Source organism: Accipiter gentilis, chromosome 24 (genome assembly GCF_929443795.1).
Source record: "Accipiter gentilis chromosome 24, bAccGen1.1, whole genome shotgun sequence".
Lineage (NCBI taxonomy): Eukaryota > Metazoa > Chordata > Aves > Accipitriformes > Accipitridae > Astur > Astur gentilis.
Window position 1 is genome coordinate 2651918 of NC_064903.1, and position 16597 is coordinate 2668514.

The following is a 16597-nucleotide window of genomic DNA, read 5'->3' on the forward strand; positions in this document are numbered from 1 at the left end:
ATAGAAAATCTTTAAAAGTTGCTGAACCATTTTCCTTAAAAATAATCCTGCTTCAATAGCAGCAGTGTAGGCAAGGGAGACAATTTTGGCAAAAGATAGGGATGGGTATTCGAGGGCCCGCTGCATGTGGGCTCTTTGCTTTTCTCACCTAGATGATGTGTCGGGCTTGCAAGAGCCAGCAGAGAGAAGCACGCTCCTGGGTGCTTTAGCACTCTGGAAGTGGTTTCCAGGTGAAGCCTGTGCTCTGCTCATGCCCCTGTTGCTGAGCTTGGTTGGTGGGGGTGGGTGCTCGCAGCATTCAGCAGTCCCACGGGTGGGTTTCCCAGCTGGCAGGAAAGAGGGTGGGTTGATCAATGGCCAAGTGACAGTGAGGTCCTGGTCCCTCGGCAGTGGCATGGAGAAGCAAGCTCCGTACAGAGCATGAGCTGTACTTTCCTGACAGATCTGCAGCCCATTTCCTATGCACTTTCCAGGGACAGGCTTTTCAGGGAGATTATATTTTCCAATTACAGTCGAGCCTGCTTCTTGAGTTCATTAATCATCTGCTTTCTTTGTGTTTTACCCTCCAATTGTGAGAGTTGTCACATGTCTATGGTTTGGATTCCTTTGCAGAGATGGCGGAGCTGTCTCATTTTAGTTTGCCCACTGCTTTTGGGTAATTTTTCTTGATTCTGCAATTATCTTGGAAGTATCATGTAACTGAGATATCCAGTCTGGGCATGCAAAGAACAGCTTGGCTACCAGACTCCAGCACAGGGAGTACTTGTTAAAGTGGCATTCCTACCTTGTGTGAGACTAGGACTGAGAGAGGGTCTAAACTCCTACTCATCTTCTCCTCTAGGAAAAGTAGTTCAGCAGGGAATAAACCAGTAACCTACAGGGGATTGGCCTGTACCAGCACCTGATGAGGAAGTCACAGCCCCACTACATGAAGTGCTGTACAGACGTACAGGAAAAGATGAAGGGTTTAAAACTTTTCAGACAAATTAAAATATTATCCTCACTATACACATGGAGAATTGAGGCTTAGGAAAGCAAATAACCCCATCAAAACCAACTCCCGGAGAAAATCAGGAGAGAAATGGAATGGGAGAGAGGCAAGCAAACCACATTAGGTCTAGAGGGTAAGTTACCCTCTAACAACCCTTTCTGACCTACGCATTCCCCAGCTGCAGCCCATCACAGAGGCCTTTGGCCTCTGTACTGGCTCGGTACCCATCAGGTGGCCTGACACAGAACTCACTAGCACGCAGGAAAGAAGAAATTTGGGAGGTTTGTTCCTGACTTACAGCCAAGATCTTCGTCACAAGAGCATCCCTCCTTCTTTGCTGGGAAAGTCAATGCTGGCAATAATATTTAATTTAGAAAATTTTACATTTTGAATAGAGAGCATAGGACATAATGTCAATGCATGAGGCTAGCAGAATCAAAAATTGTACATCCTTCTCCCACCCACATTCACAACCAAAAGGGAGGAGGTGGGTCTTTTTAGTTATTTCCTGCTGTCTTTTTAAGCCTTTAAAATAATAGAAAATTACTTGATTATAACAAGTGAAAGCTGACTCCAGCAGCTGAAGACTTAATAAACACACCAAATATTGCAAGGCTTGTCATACAATAATGCTGACAGTACTGTCGTGTCTTCTTTTTTCACAGGGGGTAACCTTGAAATAAATCCTAAAATGATTACAGGCCATTGGTTTAAACACACGCAACTTTTCAATGAATCCTTGAGCTTTCTAATTCCAGTGAAAATAGGATTTCCCTGGGGATATAGTCATGAAAATACCCTTTAAAATGGGTACCTGTTCATTTTTTAGATGCGCTCACACTGTGTGCTTGTGATGAGGTACCCTGGCATCTCGGAGGAAAGCACGTTGTCTCTCCTTCATGTCATTTACTGCTGCAGACACAAAGTCATTTGGAGAGACTGAGCTTCACCAGTTTTTCTGTGGCAGGTAGCATAGGTAACAGCTCTTCATCTGCATAATCCATGTTATTGGTGGTCACCAGATTACGGGTGACCAGAGCCACGCACGCTGTTCGTACAGCCCCCATTAATTCCAGAGTGCTTTCAGAGCACAGATTACGCTCCCGATCCAGGCTCTGGCTCAGAAATGCTTTAAGGTAAGCACGGCTTACAAAAGTATCCCCCGTCTATTGCCAGCAATGAACAAAACAGTTTTTAAATGTTGTGTATGTGCCTCTCCCCTTCCCCCACTAAAATCAGCTCTAAACCTCTGACTTCCAGTCCTTTCTAATGGGACCTGATGTGTCCTAGGGCCCAGATCTATGCACAAGAGTGACTTTACACACATGAATAGTCCCTGGAGTTCAACCATGTGCAAAAAGCTATTTGTGTGCCCAAGTCCTTGTGGAATCTGGGCTTTAGTCTAACCTGCTTCATTTAGCTGTCAATGCAGCAGTCTCTGGTTTGCCTAGCAATTATTTCTTTGTCATCTGATGCAGAGGTTAGGTGCTCTTTGATACTGTTCTTTCAGCCTTCCCCTCCTCTGTGCGCTGCAGTGCCCAAAAGGGATACATGGATCTCTTAATCAGATATCATATTGACGTTAGCTGTCACTATGTACGATATCTAGATACGTTCAATCTCACAAGCATTTGCGAGTGCTTTTTTGGGGCTAGCTACTGGGTAGTTACAGTGCCTAGAGGATGCTTGAAGGAAGGCTGTTACAGTAAGAAACAGAGATTAAAAATAGTTTTTATTCATGCTCACTGATGGTCCTAGCATGAACAATCAGGCATTCGCTTAGTGTGGGAGGGATCTCCCTCAGCCAAGTGAGACAGAGTTAGAAATCATCTGACAGAGAGGTGAGGGAGGTCACACATTACCCTCTGCCTGGGGATCCTCCCATCTTTAATGTTGGCTGCCCTGCAAAATCAGATTATCCCAGGAAAAACAGTTTTCAATATACTTTTCTTCCTTGGTTAATGTATCAGTCAACCTTTCACGTTTCAATCCCAAGGATTTGTGTGGTTGTGCTGTGTTTGGGGTTTTCACCATCAAGAGCAGAATGTTAAAGTCTAAACTGAAGGTAAGAATAAAACTCACAGAATTAGAAACGGTGCAATGAGGCTCTGGACAGAAGGTCTGTCCTGACTCATGGCTCTTGCTAGGGGCTATCTTTAGCCTGGTGACACTACGCTCTTGAGTCTTGCTGTAGGCAACTTGGCAACAAGTAATTGAGGGCAGGAACCTAACATCAGATGCAACAAGTCACTTCCCAGGAGGAGCCTGTCTTTCTCCCTTGGTTTACAGAGGAGATGTTGTGCTAAAACCTATTTGTAGCTCTGCAGGAGGCAACGGGCTTTCTGCTAATTCTGCAGTATTATCATTCTAGCATCTTATCCCAAACCATGCCAGAGGATCTAAGAAAGGATGCTGCACCAGGTTCCCCACCCCAACCAGGCAGCAGTGTTAGCTTCACAAAGAAAACAGCAGGGACAGCCATGGTACCAATGCTGTTTCCTGGGCCTTTATACATCGTTCTGCAGAACAGAGCCTGCCAAGCTGTTTGCTCCTCTGCAGAGCTTTGCTATGGTAATGAAATGGTTGGCGCGAGTACTTGTTTTTAATTTTATGACCCTTGTAGCCCTACAGCAGGACCAAAATTATTTAGCAGAGAAGAGGAGAATGTTATTTTAGGCCTGGACATTGTAATCTGAGCTGTGCAATCAGAGAACGTTAGCTTCAGCAGGACTTGGCCCAGCAGCATGGGTCTCCCACCCCACCCTGGGCAGGTTGTAGGTCCTGGTTTTATAGCATACCACTGAGTACTACCTCAGAGGGATGTTCCTCCAGTCTGAGAGATTTTATATAAAGTGCAGAGTAGCTATGAAAAACTTTTCTTGAGAAGTGTGAGACATTTATCGATTAAAGCCACAAAACTAAAATGAAATACATTAAAATGGTGAGCATTCACATTCATTCTAAGAAGAAGGAAAAGTAGTGCAACTAAGCTACATGGTGTATTTAAGCAATGCTTTTCTATGGGATGCCACCACTGGGTTAATGGTGCCCTTTCCAGAACTAGATCGCACCTGCCTGTGTTTCACACCTCCTGGAATCAAAAGCTTACCAGCAAGTGAGAGACCTGCACACCATGTCCCAGAAGACTCAGTCTTTGTACAAGCTAAACAGTATCTACCTCCATCCCAGTTCCCCTGGCACCACTGACCGGTGTGGATGAGACTCCAAAGCTAAAAGAATGTTAGGGTGCAGGATTATGGAAAGAGGGTATGCACTGCCAAACACGATGCAGCCTACGTGCCCGCTTCTCTCGGCAGGGAGCTGCTTGCAGCATCCCAACACCTTCTTAAAGCCATGAGTCTCCTCAAATATATAAAACAAATGTGAAAGTGGAGTAGATCCCTTTCTTCTCACCCAACATGCCCGAGGGCTGTCCCCAGCTTTGTCTCCAAAAATGAAGTCCAGCTTTAAAGGGACCATGGGAGGTTAAAAATTTTGTGGGGCATCATCCTGCCAGTTTTGGCATTTAGGCGCCCTGATGTAGCACAGCCTAACCTTTTCCCCACTACTCGCTGTTTTGCCCTCAATTTTTTTTTTTCCAGTCCACTCAGCTTTGGCTCTGGTGTGCCAGAAAGGGCACATGCTGTGTTTATATAAACCCTCTGTCACCTGGCAGCTGTGATCAAATGTGTGTGTGGCAGAGGAATTTCTCCTCCTGTCCTCCATGGGGTAGAAAAGCACTGAAATTACACTTTGCTTATTCTTTTCTTCAGCTCCTGAAGCCAAAATAAACTTTGGGAAAGAAGTAGCTCAGAAGTATAAACAGAATAATTGAAAAATACTTTTCTTTCTTTTAGCAAAAACAGTCTCAAATATTATAAAAGCCCAAGGCCTGCATTGCTTTCTGGTCACAATAGCAGCTTAACTGTAATGCCAGCTGCCTGGCACTGCACTCCAGACCCCTCTGACAGTGTCACACTTGCTCATGAGAGGTAAAATTCAGGCCTGTTCAAAAGGCCAGCTCGAGACATCAGCTAAGCCCCCTTAAGCCCTAAGAACAACTGAAGGCACAAGAGGAAAGAAATAAAGGATTATTTCAAACCCCAGGATTTTCTAAGTCGAAGCGGCACCTGCCTGAAGTCACAGCATAAACGGCCCAGAACAGATCCCAGTAGTAGCTGTGTCCCGGGTGAGCTACACAGCACCCAAACAACCCTCCGCTAGCAAATGATGTGACACTTGACAAACATATCCAAAGCGGTTGGCCATGTTTTGGATTGTTTTTGCAAAGCTCAGGACATGGTCTTAAGAGACATGAAATACCTCAGCACCGTGAAATACCACCTGCCAAAGCTCAACCTACGCTCAGTGTGAACTGGTTGTTTCTAGAAACCAGAGGGCACTCGGAGCCAAGTGCAAGGCCATACTTGCCTGACAGTGTCTCCTCCTGCGGAGTTTGGGGCTTTTTCTGTTGATTCTTTGATAAATGTGATGCTGCACCCTGCACATGTCATCCTGAATGTGTTTAGGAGTAATGGTACTTCTTGAAAGAAACGGGAACTGCAGGGCTGGAACCCACTGGCTATTTTGCTTCCACAGCATTACATGCAATAGCAGTTTTTAGGTAGGGCCGTGCTAAATAGTGTCACACACATGCACTGGAGGGAGTTTGTGTTGGCCAGACTCCAACTTCTAATTCTGCAAAGGACTTTGGAGATAGAGCTACAGTGTCATCGGTTACGCAAAACTAGGTGGGGGGTGGATGTCTCTGGTGCTGAAGCAATGGCCAGGAATAGTTTGAAGTCTCAGCTAGAGGTCTATAGGAAGGGTCACTATGCCTTCGAAGGGAGTCCAGCAACATGCTGTCTGGGCAGGATCCCCTTTGGGAAGGATTCTCTGGTGCTGTAAGATTAGCTGACCTCCACAGAGTTACTGACGGGAATTTGAATGGCTCATGGGAGAAGCCAGACTCTCCAAAGTGGGCAGTGATTGACTCTCCACACTGAGAGAATATGCCAGGCTAAGAGCATTTTACTCAAATCCAGCAAAAAAGAGATGAGAGTTGGGAGGTGGGAGGCAAGAAAATCACTGTTTCATCCAGTTGAAAAGTTAAACCCTTATGTTTCTCTTTTTGCTAGATATGTTATCTTCACTATTCTGCTGAGAATAATGCCTCTGTTATAAGCCCAGCTAAAGATTTCTGGCTTATCAAGTTCAAGGCAAAGGAGGAGATAGAGATTTGAAGAGCAGGAGGGGAAAGAAAACATACAGCTTTAATGTCAGAGCTTTGGAAATTGAGATACTTATCTAAGTCTGTTTTCTTCTTTCCTTGATTACGTTACTTTGAATTTGGACAAGAACACCAGTTTGGCCAACCTCACTTCTGTTCCTTCTCAGTTTCACTTTCTGAAAATTATATTGTCATAGATGCACACTCAGATATGCATCTCACTGAGGACAGTTTCACATTCAGAAGACATTTCCGGAGCCAGGAGATGGTGATGAGAGAGACCTTTATCACTACTGTCATTAAAAACCATTGTCATCAGAGACCTGACAAGCCTTGTCACACTAGCACTGATGATTTTGTCCCAGACACCACTGCAAATTTGCCCTGGAGCATCACACCAGTATACAGGCACAATGCCCACAAAGCAAGCAGCTCACTATTAGTTCAAATGCAGTATTTGTGAATGGTGCTTTGGAAAACAGCAGGCTTTTTGATTTCCTTTTAATATAGCAGATGCTTCACAGTCGTGAATCAAAGAATTGCTCCCCAGAATTATTTGTCTTCTCTTCTCCCACTGATTAAAATGTAACGTATAAGCTCACACATCAAATTATTTCCCAAAGACCTGACTCCTTCCACTTTTATATGTGTGTAAAATCCTTTTGAAATGAATCTGTTCTCCTAAAACTGCAATAATTCAGTAATAACACTAGCTATAAATAAAAGGAGTGAAAGACTATTAGCAGAAATGCAGTTGTTCAATGTTAGAAAAGAAAGAGATGAATAAAGGAAACTAAAAACAAACTAAGGGGATCTCACGACTAACTCCACGCTCAACTGAATTGCATCAGTATAAAATGCAAGCATTGTGTAAGCCCCCAAATTAGGAACTATTTACAAAACAAAAAGCTTGCCTCAACTGTATTGTGCCTGTTCTAACCATACTGAATAGCCTGTCTAATGATGATTTCTTCTTTATTTGGGTCAGGTCTTGCTGAGGAAGAATTTTTTGAGAAACCAACGCTAAGCATTGCAAAAGACCACATTGTCATCTTACCAGGAGACACGCTAAAAATAAAATGCAGGTAAGCATTGCTCCAGCCACACTGGATTTCCTTCGCTGTATTGATTACCTTGGCACGGTACAATTTCTGGGTAGGGTAGAGCAAAAACTGCTGCACAGCCAGCTGGTTAGCAGTGCTGTTTATCCTCACATGCATTTCTGCGTGGAGGAGAATTTGATGGGCTGTAATAGAGCAGGGAGGAAAGTCTCAGGTCAGCATTCAGCTTGGCCAGATTCTTTATGCTGTAAAGGGGCCCAAGCAAAATCCTGAGTCAGCACAAGGGAAAGCTTATGGGATAGGGATGTACCATGCTTAAGGACATGGCTGGAAAATCCTCATCTGAAAATAGGTTCAGATTCATCTCCTCTGCAGCTAAAATCACTCTTTTGCTCCCTGTCCATAAGCAAATGACAAACAAGATCACCAGGGCATGTCATTAGCTCTTTACATATATATATATCAGCTTAAACTTCCTAACCTCAAATACCATCTAGCCTATAAAATGACATTTAAATAAACAGCAGTTAGTATGTGTACATTCAAAGACCTGACCTGTTTAAACATATCATATTCTTTAAATCAAAGATAACCAGCACTCATAAAAAACCAGACTGCTGATATTGTAAATTACAGCAGCTCTCCAGTTCTTGGCACAATGTGTGAAAACTAGCTGTGCAAGAAACAAGCAAAATTTTGGTAATGACCTGTGTTTACAGGGAGATGATCCTCTGAAAGTGGGGGATATAGCGTTTGGTCACAGCCGACTGGCACACAACTATACATAATACAAAGAGTCGGAGCCCTTTCTGTTGTGTTAAACATACATTAGCTTGCTCGGTCATACAGAAGGCCTCAGACTGAGAAGTACGTAGGTGTTGCTTGTTCTGAGCGTGATTTATATGCCAAGCTACTGTGAGAGGTTGCTTTTTAATTTTTTCTGAGAGCGTTGTAGGAGAGAAGGCTTAAGGTAATACAAACTATCACAGTTTCTCTCTCTCACACACACATTATTTTTACACCTTCTTGCAAAGTCCCCTTGACTGTAGCCACTACATGGATGTTTTTTGCAACAGAAGTTACTGGAAACAGTAAGAAAAAGCAGTGGGAAGGTGAAACTAAGCTGCAGTTTATGCTGACACATATGTCCCTTCTGATTTTTGTCCTACTCTATTTAATTCGTTGTTATAGTGAAAGGTAAATTTACTCACACTGTGTAAATTTGTGATGTCTTCTGGAGTGTAAGGCATTTTTTTCCAAATACCTCCAGCTAGCCGTGTGGCTTATGAGGTCAAAACAACCTTACAGTGGTATTTTTAGTTTGGCAAGGAGCAAGCATGATGGCAATAAAGTTTAAACAGTCCTTTAAAATCTAGATGCAGTGCTTCATAAAACACATTATGTAGACATGAGTTTGGTGTAGTGTTCCAGGCCAATTGAATCAATACTTTACAGCAGTTCTCCATCTACTGCCTTTTTAATCTGTAGGAACATTCTATTTTTCTCATATCACCAGATGAATAAATAGATGAAGAAATTATTAGCACTTCAGTCCCAAATTGCTTTATGGATGCAAAGCAATAAATCCACACGACAGATCTGAGAACCAGAAAAGTATGCTAGCATGCTGCCATGCTAGCATGGGAACAGAGGACTGGAGCTCTTCTTCAGTTCCTTGACTCAGGTCACGCAAGAGCTGGGAATAGAAGCTAGAAGTGTGATTTCTACACTTCAAGATTCCCTGCATCAGGTCCTCCCTGGATGTCTGTCATCCTGTCTCCTCTAACACACCAGCATCTGCACACTCACAGATTAGCTCCGGTCTGGCCCAAAGGCAGCTCTGAAGTCCTTTGTACTTCCAGGGGGCATCAGTGCTGCGTGGAGCACAGCACGAGGCAGCAGACTGAGCAGGTAACTGCCGAAGACTGCGCTACCTCTGTGTGAACATCCCTTCTCCCTTAAACTCCATTCATTTGAGCTTCTTGGCCAGGATTTCCTGGCTTTTGGCTGCCTGGCCAAAGCTACTGCTGTGACTCCTCTCTGCCAGGTGTGTGAAAATCCCAAACCCACGGCCAAAGTCTTCATCTTCCACCAGGATAAAATATGCAGGAGGAAAAAGTGGGCACATGTAAGGAAGCACAGGTGTGTGAAATCCCTGACCTGCTCCGCAGAGCCAGTGTTGCAGATTTCCAGCCCTGATGGACACCAGACTGGGTGACGGTAGAGGGGCAGGGACGTGATGACATGCTGGGAGCTGGGTGTCTGAATGTGAAGTGGCATTGTTCCATATTCCGGCCAGGAGTCCCATTTCTTGACAGAAGCAGTCATTACGTCATTAATAACGTTAGTAAGGTAGGGAAAGAGCACTGGGTAGGGACCTCCGTGTCAAAAAATAATTCAGTGCTCTGAGGGACAGGAAGCTGGTATGACGGATAAGGTGGGGTTGTCTAAGTCAACAGTGCATCCAAAAACGAGGGTGAGGCTGTTCACCAGAGAGGATATTCACACTTTTCCCAGTGCTCTTGTTCAGCTCTGTGCTGGGAATAACCTCAAGAGTTCAGCCCCGTGTCCGCATCATCTTCAGGAAGGCGACGAAAGGACGGGCAGAAACGGCGGCCAAGAGGATGTTTGTTTAAGTGTCACTGAATTTGCTGGCAAACACGTTCCTTTATTGCACCTACTGCACCACTACAAAGCCACCGGCACAGAAAGAGAAGTTAGAGTTATTAGCTAACTGGAAACTTCACACAGCTTGCTTGTTAGACACGTTCAGTATTAGCATCTCTACACTGAGTTGACGTGTCTGGACCGGATTTCTCCCTGGCGACATGCAGTTGGGGAAATCCAGAGGTTCTCAGTCCTTCCTCAGCTCAGCAAATGCCATTGGGTCAATGGGAATTCACTGAGTGAGAAGGGGTGAGTCAACCCCCTGTCCTTTTGAAGAGCAGCTTCTCTCTGCAAACACAGGCAGAACTGCCTTTCTCTAATACTAACTTCCTCCCCAGAAAAATCCATGGACCCCCACATCCCACCAGTTTCCACATTGACCAACAAAAACCAGTCTGCTACAAAAAGACCATAATCTTCATCTCATAAGCATGGATAGCATGTAGTAGTACATCATCAGAGCCCTCAAAGTGCAGCCTAAGCAGAAGAGAGCTCCAAGAGCTCCTGCTGCCATGGTGTGGCCTGATGTTTCCAGCACAACAGGACTAGCACAACCAGTGCCTCTTACCGAGCTAACTTAGATCAGTTGAAAGCTCTCTTTGAGTCCTGTAACAGGTTATCAAAAGGCCTTGCTTTTTGCTGGTGAACTACGTAGAATTGCACTTGACATTAGCTATGATCATAGATAAGACAATGAACGGGTCAGGTGGGTGAAATGGTGTATCATCTGCCCTGCTAGCTTTATGTTCAAACTGCTGTGACAAGGTGAATTGAAAAAAAATGTCTTGAGCAGATATGCTAAGATTTGTAACCTGATTTGTTCCAGACCCTTCACAAAAATCAAGACTGAGTCACTGCTGATTAAGCAAGAAAGGTGATGCGAAGTTACATAAATGTTCTCCTCTCTCCATGCAGCCTTAGTATAAGAAAATATAAGTTAATTTAGCTGTTAAAATACTCAAAGTCCTCAGCTTGGAGGAAACATATAATTTTATCTAGTGCTTTCTAATGTTTGTAGTGGCTAAAATATAGTGCTATAAAAACAAACTCACGTTCAGGAAGTCTGTTCAAATAAAAATCAAACTTTCCTCCAGGAGCTAGCTTGCTACAGTTCCCACAGACTATTTCAGGAATCTCCCCTGCTCTGGGGAAGAGTGTGGGGTGATCCACCTTAATTTCTTATGGGTGGAAATGCAAACACCCAGCAACCTTTATCATTCATTTGCCAATGACAAGAGTAGGAACACTGGGAACATCAATAAGAGTTGGCCAGAAGGAAGCCCAAATTTTGTCTGAAGTCATGAATCTATCTTTGATTTTTGCGTGTTGTGTTGACAGGGGAGCACCTTCTGTAAGCTGGCTTTTGAGGGGGGACCAGAAGGAAGACCCCCGAGTGCACATAAGTAATTGTCGCAATAACACAAGGCAAAGCTGCAGCATGCTCGTCATCAGGAAAGTCATAGCTAATGACACCGGTTACTTCACCTGCATTCATGATGGCTCCCCATCAAATGAGGATCTCGCGGCCAAGATTTATGTGTTTGTTAAAGGTAAGGATTTCACTTTGGTTTTTTGTTACAGCTTTTTGGTAATATAAGCTGTGTTCAACTGTGGGATCTGTGCTAGGTAGAACAAGCAATCCAATTCAGACGCTTTCACAAATCCCACCTCTCCACCAGCCCAGCACTGCAGCAAACACCAGCTTTGACATTTTGAAGAAGCTGGATATATTTGGATTTTCTTGCCAGCTGAATTCACAGGTGCACAGATGTGAGAACCAGAAATTACCTACCTTGTTCAATTCTGGGACTTGAAAACTGGATTGTCCCATCTAGTTTTGTGTTCCAAATAACTGATACACTGATTTCTTTAAACCTCTTTTCCTTTTAAGACTAAATTCTTTTATCCTAAAGGGTTTTGCTATCACAGTGCTTTTCCTAAGATTCATCCTGAATAGCCAAGTCCTCTCTATTTCCCTTCCTCCCCAGGCATGAAACTCCCCCACAACATTCTTTGTAATTCCTCTCTCTCCTACACATTTGTATACTGCTTTGTCCTTCACATCTGCGACACATACTTAGCAAAGCTGGACGACTGCATTATACATATTTTATTGTAAAAAATGGCCTATTGCTCATTGCTGTTCTCTTTGAGCTGCCTCTCCCCATGTGTCAGAGTCACTGAGTTCAGAACCAATAATAAACGGAAGCAGAAACTTCGGAGGAGCGCAGTCCTCTGATTAACTGAATATAACATACTGAACAACTATTTCAATAATACAAACTTTTGTTAGAAGAAAACTCCCCAAAAATGCTGTTGGCTTTTTTTTTCAAATCTACTTGGCAAATGCATTACAAAACCACTGAATCATCTTGGATCTTCCAAGCTGACATTGTGAGTAGTCAGATAAAGGAGCTGACTTTTAGTGTCTTGAATAGGGGATGACATGAACTCCATTGGTGGTGAATAGGCTTATTATTCAGTTCCGCACAAATACTCATGCAAATGAATTAATTTCATTTTTCTAGTAAATGCTAAAATGTGATTCTTTGAATCCTCTTACTAAAACAAATGCTAGAGAGGCAATGAGTTTGTCTGATATTATTTGAATAGTTCAGCAAACTTATACTTGCAGAAAACATATATTTGCTGGGCAGTTCTGATAGTCTCATGGTAATGCTCATGATGGTGAAACTATCCTAAGGCATGACTTCCATCCCAAGGGGCTTGTGATACACCCACACAGCTAAATTCAACTTCTGCTCTATAGGTGAACACACCTGTTTGCTTCATGTGGATGACATTTTCCTGTCTCTTTATGTCTGTTGAAAATAGTCCCTTTCTACCCTTATCCTGCTTTCCCAGCAAGTCTTCCTCTTATTGGAAAGTAGCTTTTTGGTGTTACTTGTTAGTTCCTGCAGTCATTTTTTTCTCCCTTTCTATTTCCTTTTTTTAAATTTTTCCCTGTTACTCTAAGCCCTGGTTGCTTTATCCACCCCACTTCTTGTGCTGAGCTGTTTCCTTTTCTCATTACGCACTGCTCAGATGCCCCACATCTAATATTGTTAACCCAGCCCAATGCCTACGCATCAGGAAACAGTGCACCGAAAACTCAATTCTCTATCCTGAATCAGTGCCCTGGCTGGCTACCCAGGCCTTCATTACTCTATGGTGGGAGCACGTGCAGGAAATGTTATGGATCTTTTGGGACTGCCTGAGCATTTTTCTTAAGAAAATGTCTCAAGTTATGAAATGCTTGCCAGCGATGCACTTGGAACAGTGCTAATCTAAAAAAAAATCGCAGGATGTCCTCTTGCTTGCCTGAGACTGCTGTGCCAAGGTTCCCCTGAAAAACAGCACTGGATGGCTGTTTCCTCTAAATCACCCTCCAAGCCTGTCCTCTCTCAGAAGCAATTTAATTGTGTCATATGCTGTCCCTGCTCTACAAGCTCTTACTCAGCCTCCTGTGCTTTAAAAGTTATTGAAGGAGAAGCGGGTAGAAAATGAACCAGCTTGTACTACGCACTCCATGGGTGAAATAGTGAGAAAGGTAAGTCAGCGGGGACCCCTCTGGTCCATGTCCGAGCAATCCAGCTGCTCATCCACCCCAAAGCAGAGCTCTGCCACAGCAGTTCAGTCTATAAGCTTGCAAGTGCCTGCTGGGATCTGGCCTGCCAGTCTGAGGAAGCTGCTTGGCCCCAGTGAAATGAAGCTATTTATACCTCAGCATGGATGCTGTCCTCAGGGCATGCTCTTCCTCCCACTCAATTTCTGTGTATATTTGTTGAAAGCCAGTAGGCTGTTTTGGGGACAAGAAAGCTGTTCTTCAGTGAGGGCTGTACGAATTGTGGAGTTAAGTAAGGCATTCAGAATGTACCTATGATTTTCTTCAGTATTTAAACATGCCTTTTTAAGGAAATTGGTCCAACGGTGTCTGGACATCGCTGTGAAACCCATCAGTTGTCTCCAAGTGAAGAAACTCACAGTTCCCTGTGAGTGCCAGACAAGGGTGAGGTCCAAACAACATCTCTCCGGACGTTCTGTGGAGTGAGGAGTGCTCAGCAGGGTGTTTATGAGACTGAGCCAGGTGGAGTGAGAAAATGTTGAGCCAGACCCTGAAGGCTGGAGATTCCTCTGAGGTTACAAGCCATTATTGCCAAAAAAGGAAGGGGAATGGTATTTTTTCCCTTCATTCCTGGCCTGCTGCTTGACACCGAAATGAGAACATGATTGTATCGGAAGCCCTGCTTATTGGCTATTATTTCCTGTGCTTGCTTCTGTTTTTACAGCCTCCCTGGTGGAGTTTCTAAGCTCTGTCAGAATCTGGCATTCAGCAGCTCTCCCCCCCGGTGCAATTGAGCTGTGACCCCTGCACATCAGTCAGATCATAAGGGACCCAAAGGCGGCAGGGTCAGCCACCATGCCTCAGCTGTGCACTGACAGTCTGGAGGGAGGGAGAACTCAGGATCTTAATCCTGAATAATTGTTCCCAAGGCCTTTTCTGCTTCCCGCTGCAGCTGCAAGTCCCAAGGATCGTAGTTAATAAGCAAGACCCCCTTGCTTATTGTAATCCCCTTCTCCTGTTGCCCATCTCCTTGTTGAAAACACAACGTAGCTTAGGGCTGGAACAGAAATAGTTGGGCGGTTTTTAACTGCGTTGTTTAACTTCGTTGCAACTCTGAGGGATAATCTCTGCAGCGAAACGCAGCTTCTGGTCAAAGAGAGCATTGCAGTACTGAACGGCAAGAGCAGCCAAGCAACTCTCTCGTGGCCGCTGTCAGAGAACAGGGGGCATGGGGGAAGCCCACCCTGAGTTCACAGAATACGCTGTCTCTGCTGAGCCAGCTCTCAACCAGTAGCAGTAAAGACAAGTCTTCACTGCAAATTAGCTGCCGACATAGGAGCCCACGTCAGAAAGTCTCATGTGGATGGCATTTCCACTGCGTGCTGCCAAAGCCAGCTAGCCAATGTCATTCGCTTCTATCTATCTCCTGCAATTACCCTTCCCAACCAAATGGATACTTCCCTGTGAGGAACATACTCATTTATTTCAACCTTTGAGATTGCTGTGCCAAAGGAAAGGGCAGGCTGTCTATTTTGTGTTAAAATACAGAGAGCCCTCTCTACACTGTTTCCTAGGGCACATATAAAATTTAACATGGCTTAGAGAAGGAGGAAAAAAAGACAAATCAAGCAAAGATTCTCTTCACCTTCCCAACGGTCTATCCCAGGCCTAGACAGAAGTCAGGACTTGCAGCTCTCAGCTATTTGAAATACTGTTACTGTCAGCAAAGCAACTGTCACAAAATAAGATAGTCCTCAGGGGTCAGCTCAAGAGCTCTCTGTACCAGCTGAAATGCTGCCTCAGCTTTCGCAGTGATTTCCCCTTGCTCTCCTTAGCTCTATGTAGCAGTAAGGGATTTGCTACACATTTTGTACCACTCAGTCAATGCATCAGTAGGAAGGAGCATGAGCTCAATTCTGGTTTGCTTCCCTCCGTCAGCAACTTGTCTGACATCATTACTGTGGTAACTGGAACTGGTCACGTCTTGCCAAATAGTGTCTAGAAAAGTTCAACCAACTTTCCAAGCCATGCTTTGATTCCTGTCGACACACCCCAGTAGTACTGCCTTGCTGGAACTGTAGGGCTAAAAGAAGCAATGTCCGCATCGCAGACATGGGGTGAGCAGGCCAGCGACAGACATCCTCTATTATTTTTTATGCAAAGCAGGGCTGTTACTCTGTTTCTTGAAATAATTATGGCCATGATAAGAGCCAGTTCTCAAATAACTGCTTCAGAAACATGACTTGCACCTCCTCTGACCAAGATACTGTAATTGGCACAAAATTATGTATGCGAGCCCAATGCATCAGCGCTGGTTGCTGCACAAGGGTCCAAGTACACTAGGGTAGAATCACCAATTCCTTTTTGTGCCTAGCATGGTTCACTCTTTGAACACATAGATTGGTGAACATTTTAACAATGTCTCCCCACCCAGAGCAATTCAGCCGCTGGTGATTCACCATCTCAGTGTTACTGTGAGTTAGGAACATGGCAGGATTGAGGGAGTAATTTGTTTCTATACATTTGGTTTTCAGCACTGATGTTCGCAGGAACACAGTGTAACTAGAAGAATTTGAGTTCTGGCTCCTTTTAAAGTTCATACGGACACCACGAAGTGCCAGCACGGCAGGCTTGAGCCAGAGTGCGGTTCTGCCAGGAGTCCAGAGCACAAGAACTGGAAATCAAATCTGAAGCAAGACAGACTTTTATATGGGAGCACAAGTTCTGTTAAGGCCGTTCCGAAGGAAAAAGGGGGATGCATCCAATCAGCTTGTCCTGTCAGAGCATGCATCTCACTGCTTGTCAGCTCCAGCAGCAAGGCATTCCCAAGGAAGGGTATGAGCTCTCCCTCGCTAATGCAAAGAATGAGGAGGAGAGGTGGTGCAAGTACTGCATCAGGGTAGTGTCACATCAACCACAGTCTCTTCTTTATCAAACAGTACAGTCCAGAGATGTGAAGCCCCAACTTCTTCATCCCTTCCCCGCCACGGGAAATCTAAAGAGGATGGAAGTGCATGAAAGCACCCCTCACATGAGATCATATTTTGGTTCTGATGGTCTTTGAAGCTGATTTCTGCCTCCTT

General features: G+C 44.4%; 1 protein-coding gene across 2 annotated transcripts in view; it reads left to right on the top strand.

Annotated features, from left to right (window-relative positions):
* LOC126050133 (vascular endothelial growth factor receptor kdr-like) overlaps positions 1-16597 on the top strand; it is a 140351-nt gene that overhangs the window by 30316 nt on the left and 93438 nt on the right. For both annotated transcript variants that reach the window (XM_049827624.1, XM_049827625.1), the window contains exons 2-3: positions 7210-7306; positions 11288-11499. In XM_049827624.1, the coding sequence (XP_049683581.1) occupies positions 7210-7306; positions 11288-11499 (309 nt within the window). The remainder of the gene's footprint in view (positions 1-7209; positions 7307-11287; positions 11500-16597) is intronic.